The 24,519-nt window shown below is 38.5% G+C and overlaps 1 protein-coding gene across 1 annotated transcript in view; it reads left to right on the top strand.

Moving 5' to 3' along the window:
* The window catches only part of ADAMTS19 (ADAM metallopeptidase with thrombospondin type 1 motif 19), a 264,607-nt gene that overhangs the window by 168,404 nt on the left and 71,684 nt on the right, over positions 1-24,519 (top strand). Inside the window, exons 11-13 of the mRNA XM_054033172.1 lie at positions 9,193-9,294; positions 15,352-15,482; positions 17,675-17,844. Coding sequence (XP_053889147.1) covers positions 9,193-9,294; positions 15,352-15,482; positions 17,675-17,844 — 403 coding nt within the window. The remainder of the gene's footprint in view (positions 1-9,192; positions 9,295-15,351; positions 15,483-17,674; positions 17,845-24,519) is intronic.

Genomic DNA, 24,519 nt, shown 5'->3' with positions numbered 1-24,519 from the left:
TAAGTCCTTTCGGAAGGGGAAATCTCTGTTTAGTTTGGCATAGCGTTTTTGTTGTACATTGCTGTGTACTATTGCATTATATAAATAGTAAATTAATGTATACTGTAGTTTATAAAAATCAAGTGTCACCAGTATTATTTTATATCCTGAGATAAATCTTATTTCCTATTGTTAGTCCAAATAATTTTAATTTCTCTTGTACTGTGATAATGATATACTGGAGAGGGAACATACTGTGTTAGAGCTAAACTTTATAATCATAACTTCATTGTCCAAGTTGGGAAAAAGAGAAAGTTTTACCCCTAGAAGAGTGAAGTTCTGACTCAAAGTTCAGTGCTCTGGTTTGTGTTTCACTACGGTGTTGTTGCTGAGCTCCAGCCTTCTATTAGCCTCCCTTGCAATGATGGTTTAACTGGCAGCACTTAAAGTTCCCAGTGAAAGTGTTCAGCTGTTTCTCGTGATTTGCCCCCACATACGTAAAAATCTTAAAATGTCAGAAAAGTCTTGTGGTTTTGTTTTAAAAAATTCTGACGGCATTACTTCAGTGATAAAAGTACAGTACAACTGTAAATATGAGTAAATCTTTCACTTTTGTGCAGAGTAGAGCACATGACTTGAAGGCTTAGAAAAGATGGTCTGACAAAGAGACAGTGACACACAAACTTTCCAGTGTAAAACTTTAATCCTGATTGTTCTTTCAACTTACATACGTTAAATCAAATGTCAGCAGGAAATATCAGGATTTATTTAACCAAAGGAACTTTGTCACCTGAAAGAGGCTAAAGCATATTGTTGTTAAAGGGTTTTCGTTCTGCATATTTGTGCTGAATACTTCATATTTATTGTATGCAAAAACAAAAGTAAAAATAGCTAAAAATGCACAGTTTAGATATCAAAACTACATTGAGATCATTTGTAAGATATTAATGAAATGTATAATGATGCTGGGAAATCATGAAATACAGCAGGGAATTAAATAAACATAGCTAATTATTTCCAGTGCAGCTACTAAACCATCTGAAGTAGTTAAATAGCTTTTGAAGCACCTACAAAGTATCTAATGAAGATACTAAATATTTTAAAACAAGCACAATAGTTACACTTTTTCAATGTCACACCTAATTTCTTGTGGGTCGAACAGACCATGTGTAACCATGCTATAGACTTTAGGTTAGATGCATTCTTCCAGAAGATATTAACAGACTTTAGATCAGTTTAAAAAAATCAGTTTGCTTTTTTGTTGTAGTGTATATTTTATATGGCTCTTGGGCTTCTATATAAAGTATTTCACACATAATATCTCATCTGTGTATCCACAATCCTCTATTACATCTCTCGTCTTCTCTGTGCTATTAGTCCTCTATGTAACCCGAGTCAATATTACACCATCATTGTCACCATTTGAAACAGGGCCGGCTCCAGCGATCGGTGGCGGCAGTTCAGCGGCAGGTCCTTTACTCCTAGAGGGAGTGAGAGACCTGCCGCCCCTGAATTGCCGCAAGTGCCACCCCTCTCCCTTGGCCACCCCAGGCACCTGCTTGTTAAGATGGTGCCTGGAGCCAGCCTTGATTTGAAAAGATCCTAAATTATCTATTTCCTCGCAATCTCTGAAGGTGTTGTTTCTCTTTGTGTTCTAGTCTGATGTACAGCATGGACTTCACTGATTAATAAATCAATAATAATAATCTGCGGTCATAGCAAGTGCACATAAGTATGCAAGTATATTCTTATATACTTACAGTTTGCTTCAGATTCTGAGATTAACATGATGTAACTTATGCAGCATCAAGATTGTTTGATGAACAATAAAAAATGACCTTTGTGTTAACTGAGGTAAAATAAGGCCAGACATCAAAAGAGAATTCAAATGGATAAGTTTTAATGTAATGGAAAGGTCAGTTTTCTAGGCCTTTTCAAGAGCCAAGTACATAAATTGGTATCCTACCGAAAGTAGTTGACAGCTGTACCCTACTCATCCTATCAGTGCAGGTATTGCCCAGTAGCTCCCCAAAAAAGACATTTCACAAACTATGGATAATTTTGCTATAGAAGGGTGCAGTTTTGTTAAATAAACATAAATGACATAAATGAAAGGGGGCGGGAAAGTAATATAATCCTTGAAGGAGAAGGTGCCTGTATCCTTTTAGGCCGATCATGCTAAGCCACCCTTTGTCCTAACTGACAGATCCCATCTGATAACCTGTCCAGCTCACCCAGGCCCACACTCCTCCCTGTCAAGGGAATTAGAATCATCACTGAGTGAGACCCCAGAAAGGTTTTCTGGGTGAGTCTCTCAGCCCCAACAACAATGATTGAAAATTTTGGGAGCAATATGCCCATCCCTGCCCAAACAGATAAATTCATGCCACTGTAAAGACTCCACGGGACCCCAAAGTTGCAACATGACTTATTGAAATATAAAATTCTGGCATGGCCCAAACAGAAAAGAAAGTGCAATGGTTAGTCCTCATAACAACAACATCCAATTTGGTCATTAATAAACACACAATATTCCAAGGAAAGGACCGACTGATTTTCTTAGGCTCTTTCCCCCTCCCCGCCCCTCACCCCAAGTGCATAGGTGGGAAGGGAAATCCTGCTGTAAGTAGGAAGAGAGCCTGAATAGTGTTTTTCTCCTCCCACAGCTCAGCCTTAAAAAATGGAAAGGGGAGGGTAAAGCTCCCTCCCAGCCACTTAGAGCCAGAGTAGTAATCAGTGATACAACCTGACACTAAATAGGTTACAATTGGTTCAGATGGGCCAGGAACCCCTAGTATTCTTCAAGGGGAAACCCCAGCAAACTCAACCCAGCTCATCACTACCCCACTGCTTGTAAGTTTGTCTGGAGGGGTGGTGATCTAAGAAGGTAAGAACATACCAAAGGTCCATCTAGCCCAGTATTCTGTCTTCCGACAATGGCCAGGGGGAATGAACAAAATTGGGAATCATCAGGTGATCCATCCTCTGTTGCCCATTGTCAGCTTCTGGCACACAGAGGCTAGGGACACCATCCCTGCCCATCCTGGCTAATAGCCATTGGTGGACCTGTCCTCCATGTACTTATCTAGCTCTTTTTTGAACCTGTTATAGTCTTGGCCTTCACAACATCCTCTGGCAAGGAGTTCCACAGGTTGGCTTTGCATTGTGTGAAAAAATACTTCCTTTTGTTTGTTTTAAACCTGCTGCCTGTTAATTTCATTTGGTGGCCCCTAATTCTTGTGTTATGAGAAAGGAGTAAATAACACTTCCTTATTTATTTTCTCCACACCAGTCATGATTGTATATACCTCTATCGTATCCCTCCTTAGTCATCTCTTTTCCAAGCCAAAAAGTCCCAGTCTTATTAATCTCTCCTTATATAGCAGCTGTTCCATACCCCTAATAATTTTTGTTGCCCTTTTCTGAACCTTTTCCAAGTCCATTTTTTTTTTTTTTGAGATGGGGCGACCACATCTGCATGCAGTATTCAAGATGTGGGCGTACCATGGATTTATATAGAGGCAATATGATATTTTCTGTCTTATTATCTATCTCTTTCTTAATGATTCCCAACATTCTGTTCATTTTTTTGACTGCCACTGCACATTGAGTGGATGTTTTCAGAGAACTATCCATAATGACTCCAAGATCTCTTCCTTGAGTAGTAACAGCTAATTTAGACCTCATCATTTTATATGAATAGTTGAGATTATGTTTTCCAATGTGCATTACTTTGCATTTATCAACACGAAATTTAATCTGCCATTTTGTTGTCCAGTCATCCAGCTTTGAGAGATCCTTTTGTAGCTCTTCACAGTCTGCCTGTGACTTAACTATCTTGAGTAGTTTTGTATCATCCACAAATTTTGCCACTTCACTGTTTACACTTTTTTCCAGATCATTTATGAATATGTTGAATAGGACTGATCCCAGAACAGATCCCTGGGGGACACCACTATTTACCTCTCTCCATTCTGAAAACTGATAATTTATTCTTACCCTTTGTTTCCTATCTTTTAACCCAGGGGTCGGCAACGTTTCAGAAGTAGTGTGCCGAGTTTTCATTTATTCACTCTAATTTAAGGTTTCGCGTGCCAGTCATACATTTTAACATTTTTAGAAGGTCTCTCTCTATAAGTCTATATTATATGTAAATGTAAAGTAAACAAGGTTTTTAAAATGTTTAAGAAGCTTCATTTAAAATTAAATTAAAATGCTGATCTTATCAGTTTAGTGCAGTGGTTCTTAACCTGGGGTGCACGCACCCCCCTGGGGGTGTGAGATGCCCTTTCTGGGGGTTTGAGACATGCAAGATTTTTTTAGAAGGTAAATCATCAAAAAAACAAATTAAGCACAGGCACATAAGTACAACTACTTTGTTTCATCAAACCTATGTATTTATTACCATTATATATGTTTTAACGATTACTTTAATATACAAACAAAGTTTTTAAGTTTTCAAGTTTTTAAGCTAATTGTAGTGTAATTTTTGATAAGGGCTGCAGAGCGCTGGGACCAGCCCAGGAGCAGAGCCCTGGGCTGGCTGCTGGTACCCCAGGCCGGCAGGAGGGCTGAGCAGGGCTGGAGGCCCAGACTCTGGCTGGCAGGGGGCCAGGTGGCTGGAACCCCAGACCAGCAGTGAGGTGAGCGGGTCCAGCGGCTGCTATCCCAGGCCGGCAGCAGGCTGAGCGGGGCCGATGGCTGGGACTCTGGCTAGCAAGGGGCCGGTGGCCGGAACCCCAGACCGACAACGGGCTGAGTGGCTCAGCCTGCTACCAGTCTGGGGTTCCGTCCACTGGCTCCTGCCAGCCGGGGTCCTGGCTGTCGGCCCCGCTCAGCCGCTGCTGGCCAGGGGTTTCATTCACTCAGGCTGGCAGCCAGGGCCGGCGCAATCCATTAGGCGACCTAGGCGGTCGCCTAGGGTGCTACAATTTGGGGGGCGGCGACCGCTGCGGTATTTCGGTGGCGGGACCTTCTGCTGACTCTGTGGGGGGCGGCATTTCGGGGCGGGACCTTCCACCGCCTAGGGCGGCAGAAAAGCTGGCGGTGCTCCTGCCGGCAGCGGACTGAGCGGGGCCGGCAGCTGGGACCCCGGCTGGCAGCAGCGTGCCACTAAAAATCAGCTCACGTGCTGCAAGTTGCCGACCCCTGTTTTAACCAGTTACCAATCCATGAGAGAACCTTCTCTCTTATCCCATGACTGCTTACTTTGCTTAAGAGCCTTTGGTGAGGGACCTTGTCAAAGGCTTTCTGAAAATCTAAATATATCTATATATATTTATATCACTATATCACTATATCCACGGGATCCTCCGTGTCCACATGCTTGTTGACCCCCTCAAAGAATTCTAGTAGATTGGTGAGGCATGATTTCCCTTTACAATATGCTTGAGCTGAAGTTAGAGAGACTACTCTTGTAACTTGCACGGAATTTAGGTATCTATTCATTAGCAGATGCAACATTACCAATTTGTGTTAACATTTCTGTCAGTTAAATTCAGAGTGACCGATGTTTTTTTGGTATTCAGATCTATTAAGATGTTTATAATACCATCACATAATTGTGTGGGTTTGTGCATTTTAAAAAAACTTTGATTTTCTTAATCTAATTTAAATAAATCTGTATATGAAACTAAATGCTTTTCTAGTGTGGCTGCCAAAGGCACTAATACTCTACCTACCTTTTAATAAGTAGGTAAGAATAAGAGAGAAATTGTTTGATTTAAAATCTGGGCCAATTTCTAAAGAAGTGGCTGATGAGAGACTGGTCTTGGTAGCTGATATCAGGCATAGAGCTAAAAAAGTCATCCATGTGGCTTTAATAACAGGAGATCACCTGACATCTTTGGTGAAGCATAGTGGGCAGGAGAGACAATTTATAGGTTTTCTGCCAATATTAGCCATTATCGGAGGCCTGCATGTTCTTGGGTTGGTCAGTTCATATGGGCCTTTGATGAAGGCTCAAAGGTGGAGTTAAATATCAGAGTCATCTTAATGTATCCTAATTCCCAGTGAGAATACATCAAACTTTTTATGTGTGTGTTCTTTTTCTCTAATGTAAATGTGCTTAGTAATTTGTTTACCTCTTATTAAAAATGTAGTGAAAAGGGAGGAAGTGAACCTAGGAGATAGTTGACTTTAGGTGCAATGGCCATCTAAATTGGTTACATCCTCTCTCTCTAGGATAAGTTTAGGTGGTGGGGGTTATGGGCCACAGGCTATTTACAAAGGTATTTAGGTGCCTAGAGGCAGGTAGACATCTAGTGATGTCTGAATAGGCACCTAACTGCCATTGACTTACAAGCTGCTTAGTTGTTTTTGTAACTAGAAACCCATCTGCATATTTAGGCACCAAAAGACCTATGTAAATCTGGTCATACATCTTTTATGATTGGAAGTCAATCGTTTATGATTTATGGTCAATTGCAGCCAGCTTTGCATTCCTATGTATTTGAAGTTCTTTGGGTACAAGTTGAAAGTTAAAAGGGGTAAAAATACTCTCTAAAAGGGAAGGACTTTCGATTTTGTATCTTGAAATCTTGGAGAACTGTTTCCTCAAATGTAGTCATTTAGGTATGTGGATCCAGGATATAAAATTCAAATAAGGCTCTTATCTGAGCTATGAATAGGAAGTCTTGTTTTGATTTTATTGTTATTGTCAGTTTACCTATATCCTTGCTCCAGTGAGGTTGAACTGAGCTCACTATTCCCTTTTCTCCCATTTCTTATTTGGAATAGGACTACAACAGTAGAAGGCCTGATGGATGCCTTATCTTCAGGAATTGGCCTGGAAGGCTTGTTCCTAACTTTAATGCTTCCCTTACAGTTATGGGCTTAAAAAAAAAGTTTCCTTAAAACCTAGTTTTAGAAATGCAAAGTTAGTTTTTCTCTTTGGACCTTAAACCATAAAACAAATGACATTGTGATGTGTAAATATTTAGGCTAGGGCCAGCTCTAACATTTTTTTTAGAGTTTTTATGAGATATTTATAAACATATGATGCCTTATTAGGTCAATTTCTTCCTAGGTGTAAGTCCATTGGCAATACTCCAGGGATGAATTTGGCTCATTGTCATTCTGACCTTTGTTTCTGTACAATTCTCTGACCTACAGAAATAAATCTCTTCATTTTGTAAGATGTTACTACTGACAAATTTACATACAAGAAACACATTGACATTTTCAGGTAGTCCTATGCCCTGGCCCAGATACAAACATTTATTAAATGATATTTCCCTTACAATGAAGTTTTTTCAGGTACCATTTTATTTAGAAAACATAATATAAACACATTTTTCATGCATCATATCAAAGACCAGAAACTATTATTCAATTTTGCCAGAATAATAAAGAATTTAAGACAGACAGACCACATCTTGTCTTCTAGTGACCTGGATTCTGAGAAACTGGTGCTGATCTGTTTCTTTTATCCCCCTGTCTCTCCTGATCCTTCTTGCCCCTGCACTGTCCATATTTTGTGGGCATCAGATTGCCTTCAAGCAGTGATCCAGCCACAGCTGGCCCTGTTCGCTTCCATCTGGTTTTCAGGTAAGGGAGGGTAACAAAATAGGGGGGGAGGGGAAGGAAGTCTCAATTCTGAACTTGATTCCTCTCTCTTGAGGATAAGACAGCCTTGCAATTTCTCTGTAGGGACAAATAGAAGAGGCTTTCGGGAGCCATTGAGGAATTACAATAGGCAGCAATGTTCATGGCTGGACTTCCTTTCAGGGAAAAATAAAAACTGTCCTCTCCTGAACCCAGAGGATGGGCTGAAGGACCAACTGTTCTTTCCATCTATAACATCTAAAATTTTATGACCCCTTAGTGAAAAACCATTATAATTTGCCTTGTCATCTTATTTGATATCCGTTCTATGTGAATACCAGATTGAGTTGAGTGTTGAGTTGCTTCCAGGGGAGAGAAGATTATGAAGGAATGGAAGTACATCAGGAAGCATGAACCATTGGGATGGAGTGAACAGGGAACATTTGAGGAAGTCATCAGGGAGCTTAATGGTGTCTGAAGAAATGTTTTCTATATTATTCGAGCAATAGCAGAAGTTTTACAAATATTCACATGGGTTTTGAAAACTCACTTCAGTCTTGACTATGCTAGAAAATTCATATTTGATTTAAGGGTGAACTGCAAAGCTAAAATTAAAATTGACATAAGCATTTATGAGCTGAATGCCCTATTGACCAGACTAAGTAGAAAAATAAATTTTACTTAACCTAAAAATTCCTTTTTATTTTCATCTGTGACGACTTCCTGGCACATTCTGGTTTGTTGGAGAGCCACCAAAATAGATCATTCTTTGAGATTGTCACTGCAGTAGCATGGTGTTCTAAAATGATTCAAACTAGGAAGTATTAGATGAATTTTACAATTCAGGAAAAGCTATTTAAATGTGCTTACTAACTTGCCTCACACATTCTGTTGAGGTGGTGATTCAGTGCACTAATCTTTCAATTTTCATTTAGCTTTTCAGTTTTACACCTTTAAGTCAAGTCTATTATACTTCATCTCAAAGCCCTGTAGTGAACATAATTCACAAGTTATATACACACACACACTCACAACCTAACACTTCACTGATTTCTAAAGCATACGTTCATTTCTAATGACAGTGCTAGTTTTCTTTCCTTTCAATGCTTGAATGAGTGGTAAAATAATAATGGAATAAACTATTAGCTCTCTTAATTCTTAAGAAGCTCTGAGTTTTGTGGAGAAAGAAGTATATCACTATGCCCCCTATGCCTACTTGTTTTTTGTCCATATGCACTATGGGGCCCCAGCCTGTAGGTCAAATATCTGAGCTGTGCGCTGGTGGGTGGAAACAGAGTACTCATTTCAGACTGTGGCTGTAGCATACCATTCACAGCTACCTCTAAGTCAGTCAATCAATATAGTGGTAGATCCCCTTTGCCTATCAAAGCACTTCCTGTGTCAGTTTGGCAACACTGAAGGGTTGTGACTCTGTACACAGGGTCCTGGAATCCGTCACCCACTCCACAGCACAACTGGACTTGTTCCACTGTGTCCGTGTCCAAGGGGGGTGCATCCAGGATTTGCTGCATACTATATCCACAATTTTTGTTGATGTTTAACTCTGTACATACTTCAGTATCACCAAACCAGCACCTGCCTGCTGAAATTAACATATATACAGTCATTTAAGTCCTCTGTCCTTAGCAATGTATGTTTGTTTTTCAGCATGTTATATGCACTGGGTTGTGGTGTAAGGTAGAAGGTAAGAAGGAGTGCAAAACTAAACTGGATCCGCCAATGGATGGAACAGACTGTGACACTGGAAAGGTATGACCACTGATTTTCCTATTGTAACTAACGGAAGTAATGCAGCAATTAATTTATTGTGATTAAATTTTGAAAATTGTTTCTGAAAAATTGCGCACACATTACTTTTAAATATGAGATGAATCATTTTAATTTGTAAATGTTAGGAAATACAGTATATAACTAGATATTTCTGGGAATAACTGTTATTAATATAACATTACCATAGTGTACAATAGGGATATCACTGTATATGCAAATACACTTAGTCTTAGCATGTCTTTATGGGTTTCTCACAACAGTTCAAAATATAAATAAATCAATGTCACTATACAAATGAATTTCACTATAGAAAAAAATCTAATAGGAACACTATCCTGTTCTGTGGTCTTTATACAAACTATATAATAACGGTAGGGTCGTTATTGAATATTTTAACATAAATTACCAGGCTCAACACCTAAACACTATTTTGACTGGCAATAGGTAATTGAGTGTCATTTACGTTTAACATAAAGGGAAAATATAAAATATATCAGTGAATAATTTTTAGATTTTTCCCTAGCATTAAGGTCTCAGGTTTTCAAATAAACAGATTTGATCATCTATACACCCCTATTTACTGTGTACACCTGAAACAAAATATAATTATTCTGAAGATATAACAGTTTTAGAAAGGGGATTAATAGACGTTTGAAAGAGTCCATTACAGTTACTGTTTATTCTGATTAACACCAGAAAAATAGTTTTTTTCTATATACAATGTGAATATTTTGGGGATGGGGAGAATACACATATGCATTTGCCTAATTAAATAGTTATTTGTGTAGATCAGAATCTTGCTTGTGTGTGGGGAAAGGATATTTATCCCTATTAAAAGTGAAACATCTCTAACTTAACCAAACCAAAATATGTTTTCACATTTTCACTATTTTTATTTAAAGCTAATTCTGCTTTTTGTAATACATTTTGTAAATGGAATGTCTTTGTTTCAGTACTTTATTTGTAAGCAGAAATATGAATTTTCAGACACTCACAAACACTACTTACTAAAATTAATCTCATGCAAAGAAACAGTACAGAATTACTATATACAAATTACTACAGAAGAGGTTTATTTCAAAGAAGTTTTAAAGTGTCACAGCACCTAAAAGAGTGACAGATTTCCTAAAGAACTCATCAACAAAGAAATGAAATGGTCACTTAAAGTGAGACTTCTGTTAAATGTCCATCCACAGCTTTTATGCTTCGGAGGGCCTCTGCCAAATGTGTGCTATCACAATAAATGGAGGTCAAGTGTGTAAGCTAACTCTCTTTTTAGAAAAAAAGTAATAACCAGCACAGAAACATTCATATATCTTGCTCTTCTCATGGTTTTACACTGCCAGCCCCCGTACAGTCTCCCTAAGGGATAATTTGCTCTTTGAATCATAAAACATTGAGCCAAGGACAGTTTTTCATCATCTAAAAACCAAACAAAACCATAAACAGAATAAGATATTCAGATAATATCAGTGGTGTACATTGGGAACAAGCCATTATTTATTTTCGTTCCATTGGAATAATGAAGTTGTGTCACCCTAATGATACTGGCAAACTAGACTTGTGTAGCCTATTTAATATTTTAAAACAACTACTATTTCTTGCTAAAGGTAGCATTCTTTACTGAGGAAAGAGAAATATATGTATAAATCCATCATGCGTTGAGAGGAGAGAGCCTTAAGGCTATATTATAAGTGGTGCAGGGTCAGCTATACTAACGTTGGCTGACAGTTTCCATTGTAAGACCTTGTTTTCTGTTGCTTATAACTTTGCCAACCTTTAACTGTTCAGGCTGACATTTTCCATGGTAGGTGTCTACCTCATGTTAAATACTTTTGGAAATTTTCAGCAAAAATGGTTTAGCCAGTTCTCAGAACAAAATACATTGTTTTGTCTTTGTTAAAAGAATCCTTGCAACTATTTAACTGATAAGCCTCTATTCTTTGAAACAAGGAATTTAAATTTGTCAGAGGGGTCACTTGAAACAGGGAATTACAATTTGTCAGAGGGGTCATTGGTACCAGGGATGTGCTATTGCCATCCTCATCAAAATAGGCTCAAATTTGGTCAAACTATGTGCCTCTAAAAATCCCAGATCTCATATGCTCAGTAGAGATTTGTTAGCATTTAGCAGCTAAATTCTCTCTGTACTGAGCATGCTGCAAGGGCTGAGCAGGACATTCCCAGCAATTCCTTCTTCGAACAGCCAGGGGCTGTGATAGCACTGGACAGTGAAACTGAGAGAAAAGATAGGATTCAGAGTAGCAGCCGTGTTAGTCCGTATCCGCAAAAAGAACAGGAGTACTTGTGGCACCTTAGAGACTAACAAATTTATTAGAGCATAAGCTTTCGTGGACTACAGCATCCGAAGAAGTGGGCTGTAGTCCACGAAAGCTTATGCTCTAATAAATTTGTTAGTCTCTAAGGTGCCACAAGTACTCCTGCTCTTTTTGAGAGAAAAGAGCCTTCCTATCTGGTACTCTCAGTGTTCCAAGACAGCATGGAGAAAGAAGAAGCCTGACTGGAATGCTGGTGGTCCAAGCTTGGAGATTGGCAGTGGGGACACTGGGGGGACCACAGGTGTTGGGGGAAGACTGGGACAAAGAGCTAGGCATGGGGGTTGGGCTGTGGAGCCGAGGGACATGGGGAGAGGCTGTGATATAGAGCTAAGGGTAGAGGGACTTGGATTGGGATAATGAGACAAGATGGACTAGGAGAGACTAGGTCTAGAACAAGGACCTGTGTGGGGTGGGAGACACATCTAGCAGAATGAAGTAAGCAGACATCCCTGAAACATCGTAATTATCTTACTGGACTAGGAAATTTTCTTCTTTCCATTGTCATGATTCAAGATGAGTTTCATATTAACTAGTCAGTCCTACTCTGTTTTGCTCAGAGCATGACAGTGTTGTATTGTTGTACAACATTCCTTCTTTTAGGAGATGATGTACAACAGTCTGTCTTGTTTCATGCTCATCCTGATTAAATTATTCTGTAAGTGAGGGATTTGTGAGCATTCCTCAGCCTCTACCTAGTGCAGATACTGTCCCTTTTACCCCATATATCTATAATACTATATATACCTTTATATGTAAGGATTAGATTTTTGTTGGTATATGTCAGTAAATGTTAATTTCATTGTACACATGCACAGATGAAAACATATTTCCATTAATAATAACTGAAATTTACAGATAGGCAAAGTAAGAAAAATGGTGCCTGAAAATGTCTTAGAGTTTGATTTAAGGATATTGATTTCTATATTTTGACATGTGACATTGACAATTTGTGTTTTAATTATTATAAAACTTTAAATTTTTTGAATCTCAACATATACTGCCACTAAATAATTATTGTCTGACCCCCCATAATTTCCTGCAACAATGAACATTTAAATAGATAAAAATTGGGGGGAAAGTGCATGACCCATAATTTTGCACACCATGAAAATTTAAAATGGACAAATATCTAAAATTGCTTAAAAATAAACATCAATATCATCTGTCAAAATTATATAAAAAAATTGAATTCTCCCAAGCCTATTTATATGTACATGGGCATTTTTAACCAGAGGCATCCACAAGCATTTTACAGTTTGCATATATAGAAGTTGCTAATCTAACAGAAATGCAGTCATCCGAGGATGTTGTAACCATATGGTATAACTCCACCATCACTGCACAACACTTTAGGACAGAAATTGAAAAAAATTAAGGTGAAATTTAAGATTACTCCCAACTGGGAATTACACTGGAAGTAACAAAAGTAACCTTGTGCTAAATTACACACATATTTCATGACCACGGATAGTCAAGGCCTTGATTTGTGTGTTTCATTTGAAAGATGTCCTTTCCAGAAGCACAGTATACATTAACAGCTCTCTAGGGCATTAGCTTAGTACTCAGAATGAAAAGAAATATTTGATGAGTCACTGATGCCACTGAAATTCAGTAGTCATTATGCCCAGTTATTGTATTCTTATTATTTTGTACCTGGTACAATTACAAAATATACTGGGCCAGATTCTCAGATGGCATAAATTAGCATAACATTCCCATTAAGTCATTGGAGCTACGCTGATTTACATCAGCTTTGGATCTGAACCATAGAATCCAGCAAAATAATACACTACAGTGGGTACAGTTAAAAAGAAGTTTATACATCTTTTTATTAGTAGGTAAAAGAGTACTGGTTTGAGTATTGACACCTGTATTTATAATGGAGAGTACCATTAGCACAAATTGCTCATACACTACTAGAAAAATGATAAAAGAAAAGTTATTAACTCTTATCTGTACCTGCCCCCTCTTGTATAGCTGAATAATATCTTTTACTGCATTTTGCAGAAGAGATTTATTTATGTTTTGTGATATGCAGATTTTATCTTTTTTCAAAGTTAGCCTGTGGCAAGCCTTTTATTTTACTACATTGCACCTCTCATGTACCACTAGTTTCTATGCGACTGTGTTTCTCACATACATTATAGTGTTCTGAATCAATTAAGTAAAGAATATTATATCTGTAATAAAGGAAAAACTGTTTCTCAATTAGTGTAATCCATTCATTGATTTCTGGCCACAAATCCCCCGTGAAGGTCACAAATCCACATGATGCATTCAGGGCCAGCTCCAGGCACCAGCCCAGCAAGCAGGTGCTTGGGGCGGCCAACGGAGAGGGGCAGCACGTCCAGCTCTTCAGTGGCAATTTGGCGGCGTGTCCCTCACTCCCTCTCGGAGGGAAGGACCAGCCGCCGAATTGGCCCTAGATGCACTGGAGGATGGATTTGCATTTGTATTTCTGAATTAGCAGAAAGATGTGTGTAACCAGATAACTCCCTTGTGATTGTCTGAGGAAGCTCAAGAGCACATATTATTTCTTCTAAAGTGAATTATAACTTAGGCTTCCTAAATTGACTTCTGAGCCATCTTCAGACAGTAGCACAGAAATTACTAGTTTTGTGAAAAATGTTCATTTTTGCCCAACCATGTCCCCTTTGAACATTAAGCTTCATAAGATAGAAGGGATACAGTTTGAAGATCCATACTAAAAGATCAAAATTTAATAAACACAAAGGCTGCATCCTATCATAGTACATAACTTGTTCCAAAATGTTCATTCCTGGAGAGTGAAATGTTGAGGTCCTATTTCTGAAAAAATTTGCTTTGAATTTTAGTTCTGCCATGGTGCCCAGATACCATGGTGATAGGCACATTATATGTGTGTGTGTATTTTAAGTGTGTGTGTGGGAGGGGTATTCCATTTACCTACTCTGCAAAATTGTATGTATACACTTGTAATGTGCTTATTCCTATGGCATCTGGACACCTCTTAGAAAAATAAAATTGAAAGCTAAATCTAACAGATGATTTACTGTTACACAGCGTATTACACAGTAGATAAATGAGAGGAGAAATTGTAGTTGTCCTCTCCTGGCAAATGATGTATATGTGCAGAAATACAATGGGTGAAATCCTGGCCCTATTGAAACTTCCATTGACTTTACTAGGGCCAGGATTCCACCCAAAATATTCTGAAAGCTAAGTAGGGCATTCCTACCTCCCATTATCAATAAAGTGCCATTTACCCTAAAATTTGTGCGCTGCATTACATCAGTTTTCATTATAAATTGCAGAAATACATGTGAATGTATACATCAAGCCCAGAACTTCATATAAGCATATTGATATAGATAGATATAGATTATCTCTCAGCTGTATTGACTTTCATCCTCCTCACTTCAGTGCTTTTTTGGAGTAGTTGAATGGTAGGGGAAGCCAAATGATCTTGAAGTCCAGAATGGCGTGTTTTATGCAGTAAGGACCAAGTGAAACTATCATGGGCATCAGTGGAAAAATTCTATTGATTTCAAGGGGAGTTGGAACAGGCCCTAAATTCCCAGTATTTTCTTTGACTTGATGTTTTTAAGAGTATGTTCAATAAGCCCTGCTTATGCTGTGCTACCAATGCAAACAGAAGGCAATAAGTTATTTTGGATGTGCCTTGATTTATTCACCTGAGAGTTGACTTTTGGCATAGTGGTGTAAGGCTGGAGAATGTACCAGTAGGACATCTTTTCCTGAACATCTGGAGGGGGAGTGGAGCACATGGAGCACTTGCAGCAGAACTTGCAACACTGGAGTCAGCAGTCGACAGCGCAAATGCACTGGGTAAAAAAAGTTCCATTTTTCTTTTTTGTGCTATAGAATTTCTCAGTAATGTTTAACTGTAGTCAAACCTGGTTATACACAGCTGTGCTACATGTATACAATTCTTCTTTTTCCATAAATACTGAATAATGGGAAATAGGAGATTTGTAGGGTTTGAGAAGTTCAACCTTCCTCCAAAAAAACTGGTCACATGAGTTTGTCTTGCTAAGAAACAGCAAGAATTTATTCATGTAAACTTGTCATGAGACCTAAAAAAAAAATTCATAGTAAATAAATTATTATATTATTTTTTCCTCTGTTTCTACAAGGACATAGCTTACAATTTTATTTTAGTTATTTGATTTTCAAACTAATTTTCTGACTAATTCTGGCAAAATATTCTTCCTCTGGAGATTGTGCACAGTCAGTTAATTGTGAGAACTCAATATCTGAGATCTGAGCTGTGTTTTTTACTTTTGATTGCGTACACAAACCACTTTGTATGTTTATGCTCATCCAATCAGGGAAGAGATCTTTTACCATGAGGTTTCTGTTGCAAAACTTTAGAAACTGGAAGTTCACACTCCCTATATATTTTCCAGTAGTCATGTAAATTTCATTATTTTCATTAACAGTCCTGACAGTAAACTCATTTACAAGAATGTTTGTTAATAGCAAATATACCAGGAACAAACATAGTTGAAATGAATTCATTTTAAAATCAAACAAATATTAATGAAAAACATTTTTGATTGTTTGCACAGCTCTGCTTATTGTCACTGTAACAGGGTGAGGGGAAGCTTGGTCTTCATTGTTGCTATCACCAGCTTCCGCTGTGCAAAAGTGTAGTGAGAGCAGCAAAGTTGGACCTAGTGTAAAGTTTTCTGGAAGTACTGTATCAAAGAATACAAGTATATTTTAAAGGTGACCTACAAACAAAAAAATAAGTGAGTTCATGCCTTTTACATTTTTTTCACCTGAAAAAAATATCCAGAATATCAGGTCTTGTCCTCCATTTGTTTGCTGGAGGAGTCCTTGAAGGAGATGAGAACTGAAATGGGAATGGTCTTACCCTCAATTGGACAGATGCTTAAACCTTTCCTCTCAACAGTTTTTACAAGCATTTAAGTTAAATAGGTATGAACAAAAATAAACAAAAAAAGTTGCCACATCGAAAGCAAGGAGTGTTTAACCGCTGACTTCATTGAAGCCAGGATTTCATCCCAGAACTCTAAACATATGGCTAAAAAAATACCGTCCCCTCTCAATTGCTCAATACCATTTTTTCCTTCGTAGGAAAGGAATATAAGAGAAATAGTGGGGAGAGAAGTAGCGATAACAGGAATGGGTAAAGTAAGAGGGAAGAAGGGAAAAGATGGAGAAAAAGAGAGGAAAAACATACCAGAGATAGAGATAAACAGACAGAGGAGTTTGTAAAATGGAAGATGGGGAAAACATGGAAATTGGTGTACTGAACAAGGTATTCTGACAGAAAAGCTTTTTTTGCTGTGTGCAAAATTCTTCCCTAGCTCCCTCCCATGTGAATGTCACTTCTAGCTGTATTATAAGATGCCTATAAACTATTCCCAGCACTTAGGGATGTCTTAATTTCATTTTCACTAGTTTTCCAGGCAAGATTTTCCAATAATTGCATACTCTCCAGTTTCTGCAGTCTGCTATTGCTCTTCCATAATTAGCACCCATCGGAACAACTGAAAGGCCAGAAGAAAGTGGAGGGATAGGGTGGGGAATTGGACTTGAAAACTGTAACAGTGCACGAGGAAATTGCAGAAAGCTGTGAATTTAAAGTACATGCAAGTGTTGTGCCCATTCATTGATGATTTAGACTTAATCAGGAGCTGAAAAAAAACACCTGAATTATATTGAAAAAAGCAGCTGGAGGGCTATAATAACCTGTGTTGAATACCTGTGCTGAACTTCCCTCTTCATTTATTCCGAGGTGTAAATGAAAATTTGGAATTTGTGAATCTTTCTCAAGAGACTTGATGAAAAACAGAAGCCAAAGTTTTTTAAAGTTTGATTTTGTAGTTGTTGATTTTTAAAATGTGTTTTTAAGGTAAAAATGTATTTCATCAAAAGATGTCTGCTTGTTAAAGCAACTTTTTATATAGACTGAATGAAGTGGACTGGCGTTTTAAGAGTTTGGCAGAATGTCACCAACAAATAAAAGATGTCTGTTCCATCTTCTCTAGGCCAGGTCCTGAAGGAGATTGTCATGGACCCAGAATACAATACAAAATATGTGAGAATCCTTCTTGTCCTGCTGGAATGCCTACATTCAGGGACTGGCAATGTCAGGCCTTCGCTGTCAGACCTTCATATCAGAAGCATGTATTACAGTGGCAGGCTGTTATAGATGAAGGTAAAAGTAAACTATAACCCATTTAACTTGTGATGTACTTCTGAGTATTAGATCCAATATTATAATGTCCATTTAGAAAGCAGTGTAAAAAAAGAAAATTATAATTCATCAGGCCCAAGCTTTAAAATAAGATCCTTATTGCATGCATTGCTACAATGAAACAATGTTCTTTATTACCTTGAAATGTGCTCTCACCAAGGAAAGAGTGATACCAAATGTTTATGATATCTGTAAGCTAAAGTTAGCACAAAATATTGACGGTCTAGAAAAGATAATATTCTACCCAAGTCCATGCTAGGAATGTGGATGATAGCTGCTATTATACTGAATTGCCTTTAAATTTAGTCATATTGTATTTTCCTCAAAGAAAGTAACTTGAGGAATTGAGTTACAAAAGCCATTTTTAAAATAATCAACTGTTGATAAAGATAAAGATATGACATACTGATGCAATAAGTAATGCGTATTAAAACTCATTCTGAGGTGTGAGATCATTTAGAAATGCTTTATTGCAATTTATAATGCAACATTAAAAGAAAATGTCAGAATGATTCATATTAACAGCAATCATCCATGTCAGAAAGAATTATGTACCTACATCTTAAAATAACCTTTTTGAGTTGCTAAGTGCCGAAGTTCTTAGGTCACGCACAAATTCATTCTGATGAACTGTTTGCTCAAAGGCGACTGTCAAAGCTTTCCAAGAGCAAAGCATCTCATTCAGTGAGCTTTTTGGTGGTCCTTTAACAGTTAAGTAAGGTTAAACTCAAAATTTACCTGCATGGGCCTTTAAACCTCACAACAAAAATAATCAGTTTGTCACACTGCTTATCTGAAGATGCAGTCTAATGGTTAGGCCCAGGTCCAAGGCTTTGGGTTAGGACTGAGATGCTCCTCACCTGTTCCAGCTTCGCCCTGAATTCCTCCTTAGAAGAAATAGGCAATCCTTCTTATGTATCCTGGTGGTTTCTGATTGGCTACAGCCTCCTTCCAGCAACATCTCCATCAGAGGCTGAGAAATCCTGGTACACGCATTCCCAGTGACAATAATGACATTGGGCTTTTCAAAGTCAAAGTTGAGGGCTATAAACTAATTTTCATTATGTTTATACATTGATTTACATTCAAGGGAAGAATTTTACTGCCTGGTATATTTTTTTAAATCCCTGTTGTAGAAACAAATATTTCCTTATGCTATTTCAAAAACATAAGATGGAGACTGGTTTATGTTTTGTGTCAAGGGTTCCCTTTACAGCTGGGGTCACAAATCCTGTCACTATTCAGCTGCAGTTGTGCCAATTGGGGAGCAGGGGAAGTGAATGCCCTCCCCAAGGTTTTTGCAATTGCCCAAAGTTCTATAGGCTGCAGAGCTTGGGTACAGCCTGACAACTTTTAACCAGTGGTCCTGTACTAAATCAGTACAGCTGCTGCTGGAGCAATCTGGAGCATCACTCAAGCTGTCTGGTTGCAGTGCCACTGAAATTTGACCCAGCAGGCCCTCTGTGCAGACAAAGGAGCAGCTTGGGCAAATCTCAGTGAGTGGCATTGGAGACCTGCACACGAGATCTCAATGCCACTCAAATTTAGCCTGGATGCCCTTCCATCCAAACAGTGAGGCAGATGGGTCAAATGGTGTTGTAGCTTGGCACATGAGGAGTCTCTCCTTTACAGCAGAGTACAGTGGAATCTCCAGAGAACATGAGTCCTGGCAACACCGAGTGAGTAAGTGAGAGGGAAGACTCTCTGGCTGAGGGAGACCCGGAGCCCTGGGGAGAATGAGCATGGACCAGAATGAGGTCCCTACCAGGAAGAGGGACCAAAATTCCATCCTCCCCACAAAGAAATATCTAAATTGGTGCCACTGTTCAACAAGGTGCTCAGAAATACCAATTTTAATTAAACACTGCACCTTCAAATGTAATTTAAGTTTCCTTACATTACCAGTGTGTGAGCAATAGATTCTTTTTGAAAGAATTGTACATATTTTCAATGGAAATCAAATTAACATTTGTATATGACCCACTAGTTGGCAGAAGTATAGAATAGGTGTGACTGGTTCCCTCCAGAATACATTAAAGAAAGCGTAAATGAGATCACATTTTTAGATAAAAACAGTTTAATTGAATACATGTTATGTGTGTGTTCACAAATACATACACAAATATGCTTTAACACAAGACATGCAAGATCTTTGACAGCTTCCCAATTGGGGAATATGCAGTTTGTGAACTATGACTTCTTCTAATCAGACTCTCTATAATACAGAAGGATCTTTTTCCATATATTCAGTGCTACACCTTTGTCCGATGTCCAAGTTTTTTCTTTCTTGAAGGTGGGCATGGTACCCCACCTATACTGTATAATACGATATTTATATTGTATATATGCATATATATATATGGTGGCCTGGTGCCTTGCCTCAGGCCCCAAGATCAGTGAAGCTCCTTCATTTAAGAAGAACAGAAATAAGAGAAAAATAAATGAGAAATTGTAAAAATAATAAAAATGGGGATAAAGGCAATTTGTAATTTGGAACCATGGGTTCTTGTTTTAATTTAAATTTCAAGTCACAATTCTTCAGTGAGAAAATGAAGAGGGGGTGCAAGTATCAAAAAGACAAGTGGCACTGCACAGAAAAAGAAATAAATACAGAAATATGCATAAAAAAGTGGTATCCCATAGTTCATTTACTCTGTGTCACTCACAGAGGTCCCATTTCATTTAAACTAAGGGTCATGTTTGTAATGTATTGATTTACTCAACACTTATATTTGACATACAGATAAAATGCGGTGCCTGTAGTGGGCATTATATGTTAATCAAAAGCTTGAAGGAGGTACTTTTAGTTGAAATATCCAATATAGCTTTTGCATCATAAGCATTATTGAGTTATTAAGTGTAATTTAAAGATTGAAAGAACACATGGAGAATGAAGTCACACTACATAGAACATGGATTTAAGCAGCAGGCTTAAACTTTACTGAACTAAATTAACACTAGTTGAACAGTACCCAAAACCTTGCCAAGCAAAACTGTGGTCTAGTGTAGATATTCATGGCTTTACAACAAGAGGTCAAACACCCTTGGCCTAGCCCACTAAGTCACTGAATCAATGTAGTCAGCTGTTGAGATCCCTTTGTCACTCTCTCCTCTCATGCAAGTAAATGAGGGTAGAGATGAGGGATACATACTAGATGAAGATCCTTGCTAGATCTCAAGAGACCTCTTCATCCTCGACAAAACCCAAACTTGCTGGACACCTCATAGACCCTGAACTCAGGTTTAGGAGCTAGCCAACTGATAGCTACCATAACCCTGCACTGGGCCCTACTGAAAGCTGCAACATTTCAGAAAGTCCTACTCACCCAAGTAGGCCCCCTGAGTTCTGTGAAGAAGTGGAAAACCCTTCAGAGCAGTGGTTAATTCTGTCCTGAGGGAAAGGACCTTTCTGCACCTCAGCTGCTCCTGTGGGTTTGATCAGGCTATTTCCATGGTATACCAGGAGACTCAGTTCTGCCACACTCATGTTCATTAACTCATAGAGATGCATGGCAGGTGATAGCATGACTGTCTTTGCTGGCTCCCAAGCCCAACAAGGGGCCTTGTGTACTGGGAGGAGGTGGGCAGGCCAGCAACCAATCCTGGGTAGCCATCTCCCCTAATCACTGGAACATCCTTCCTTACATACATCCTCCGCACATTTAAATTTAGAGTTGCCATCTCCCCTAAACTAGCCATTTGGGCACTCAGGGATTGACTCAAATGCCCTGCTCTATCGCCAGCTCAACCTCACTCTCTCCCTTCCCCTCCAAGCTGAACGTAGCCACATAGATTGAGGGAGGGGAGGGACTTTCCCCTCACCCACCCAGCAAAAGGGAGTCTGCCAGTCCAGTCAAACCACCCAACCACGGAGACTGGAAGACAGTTTAAACTTTAAATATCAGTATTGTACGCATTTCAGTAAGTGGAAAGTTATTTGATAATCTAAATGTAATTCAAGGAGTTGGCTCTGGATCGGTAAAGTCCTATATGGCTTGCATCATGACAGCTCAAGAGACCACTGTCTTTATCTATTCCATCATAGCAGTTGAAGTTCACTGGGGTCACATATGCTGGCAACTCTAAATTTAAATGTGTGGATGATGTATGTAAGGAAGGATGTTCCAGTAATTAGGGCATTTTCCATCTCTGCCACAACTTTCCTGTGTGATCTTGGCAAGGCACTTAGTCTCGCTCGGCCTCAGTTCACTATCTGTAAAATGGGGATAATAGTCCTATCTCACAGAGTGTAATGAGAATAAATACATTAAAGATTGTGAGGCACTCAGATACTACAGTAATGAGCACCATGTAGTACCTAGTAATAGTACCTTACTATTTTTAATATTGTTCAACATACAGCCATTCTGTGATTGTGTGTTTATCAATAAAAAGTAATAAGTGATTGCATAGTCCTTTCTAAATTTTACATATGAATCTAAATTCTACCAATGTAATAATTACTGCAGACAAAATCCTGGTTCCATTGCGCAGCTCCCCCCTTGGTAGTTCTGTGCTGGGAAGGGGAAGGATGGATTCTTCCCTCAGTTTGCTTAGTGGAAACAGAGATTCTATCTGCCATGAAGCCTCAGGGCTGCAGTAGTCTGAAGCTCCTGCTTCCCATTGCATGGAAGGTAACTAGCCTATGATCCAAGTAGTCCTGAATTCAACCTCCCCATTCCTTCTTCACTGTCAATCTGATGCAGAGCTGTGCTTCATGATACACAACTGGTATGGACTTCTTCAATTTGGAAAATTAACAAATAACAAAGGGCCTCATTCTGTCACCTTTCTGCTGAACAGTTCCTCATTTATGGAGTAGTCCTCCCTGGACAAGGTGCTACAGAAGTAAGATTCATGAACTGAGAAGGAAGTTAGGCAACTTGAATATTTGAATGTTATAGCTATCTTTCCCAAATTAGTATTGAACAAATAAGGAGTCGGCAACCTTTCAGACATGGTGTGCCGAGTCTTCATTTATTCACTCTAATTTAAGGTTTCGGGTGCCAGTAATACATTTTAACGTTTTTAGAAGGTCTTTTTCTATAAGTCTATAATATATAACTAAACTATTGTTGTATGTAAAGTAAATAAGATTTTTAAAATTAAATTAAAATGAGGAGCTCCCCGGACCGGTGGCCAGGACCCGGGCAGTGCGAGTGCCACTGAAAATCAGCTTGCGTGCCGCCTTCGGCACGCGTGCCATAGGTTGCCTACCCCTGGTATAAATTATAGGTGGGTTTTGAAGTGGATAATTCAGAATACCATTCTGAAGGGAGAATAAATTGTATTTAAAATTAGAAAAGGGCAGATAGGACTTTTAATATTAAGACAGTTTTTGAGGTTTTGTGTGGTACCAGTTGTGCAGAATTACATTGGACTGCAAAATAGGCATGATGGAAATGAGGGAGGGAGAGCTAAACCAACCTCTTTATTTTGTTGCAGCCAAGTATGTCTTGTATGCTTCCCATCAACCTTAACCACATTTTGTTGTGTTCTTTCATTTTATCTGTTTTTGTTTTACTTTTCTAAAGAAAGTATACGAAGGTACTACTTAAAGCAAATAATTATGTCTTGGTAAGACATTAATTTCAAAAGTGCTGATACATGTTCTTCAGGAGAGAGTCAGTATTCTATGACTTGGCTAAAAATTTTTTAAAAGGGTGAAAAGTTTAGCTCAAGTACACTTTCTAATTTGACAGAGATGTGAACCCTTGATATTTGATAAAGCCATTCATGAAGCCAAAGGCCTCTGAGATTCTATCTAGAAGTCAGTATGGTACAGTGACGGACAGTACATGTGACTAAGTGAAATTAATTTTAAAGCCAGAATTGTAATTATATTTATAAAAAAATCTGCAAACAGTTTGGGAGTAAAATCAAAAGGCTAATTGTAAACAAAGATATTATGAACATGTGGTTCAATTTTTTGTTCCATTTTACCAATGACAGGGCTGTTAAATCTTTTATCTTTGATTCCTTTGGCAATGATAGTGCAAACTGTTATGTTTGTGAAAAGCAGCCTTTTGGTAAGATCATTTTTTAGGCTTTTTAGAATTAAAAAAATCAATTTACATAATTATTCATGCAGTATTTTCATAAAGTAGATGTAAAAGCAGTAAGGAACCCCCCTGGCTTATTCTAACAGTAGGAAAGCATTTTCAGTTCTTTGTAAATGTGTATGTGATTCTTTTGGAAATGTACTTTCTTAAAAATAAATGCTTTTTTTTTTTTACCTGCATAGTTAGAAAATCCGGAATGTGTTAAGCTCTTTTTTTAACTGGTATTTATGATCTGTCAGAAGTATAGCGAAATAAAAGTGTAGATTCTTCTTCAAGTGATGGTCCCTATACACGTTCCAAATGCGGGTACTCATGCGCACCATGCGCTGAAGCCAGAAGTTTTCAGCAGCAGTGTCCATTAACCCATAAGGGCATATTACATTGCCATGTGCTCCAGGCAAGGTTTTAAGAGGTCATGCGGGGCAACGCACCCTCAGTTCCCTCTTACCGCATGGTCAGAGTCGGAATCCTCTCTTCGCACTCATAGTTGCTACAAGAACGATAGTCCATGTGTACATAGTTAGTTCCAGAGTATCCGTGTTAGTCTGTATCCGCAAAAAGAACAGGAGTACTT

This window comes from Malaclemys terrapin, chromosome 6, assembly GCF_027887155.1.
Source record: "Malaclemys terrapin pileata isolate rMalTer1 chromosome 6, rMalTer1.hap1, whole genome shotgun sequence".
Taxonomy (NCBI): Eukaryota; Metazoa; Chordata; order Testudines; family Emydidae; genus Malaclemys; species Malaclemys terrapin.
Note: the sequence above shows the minus strand (reverse complement) of the source record. Positions and strands in the feature narration are given on the sequence as shown.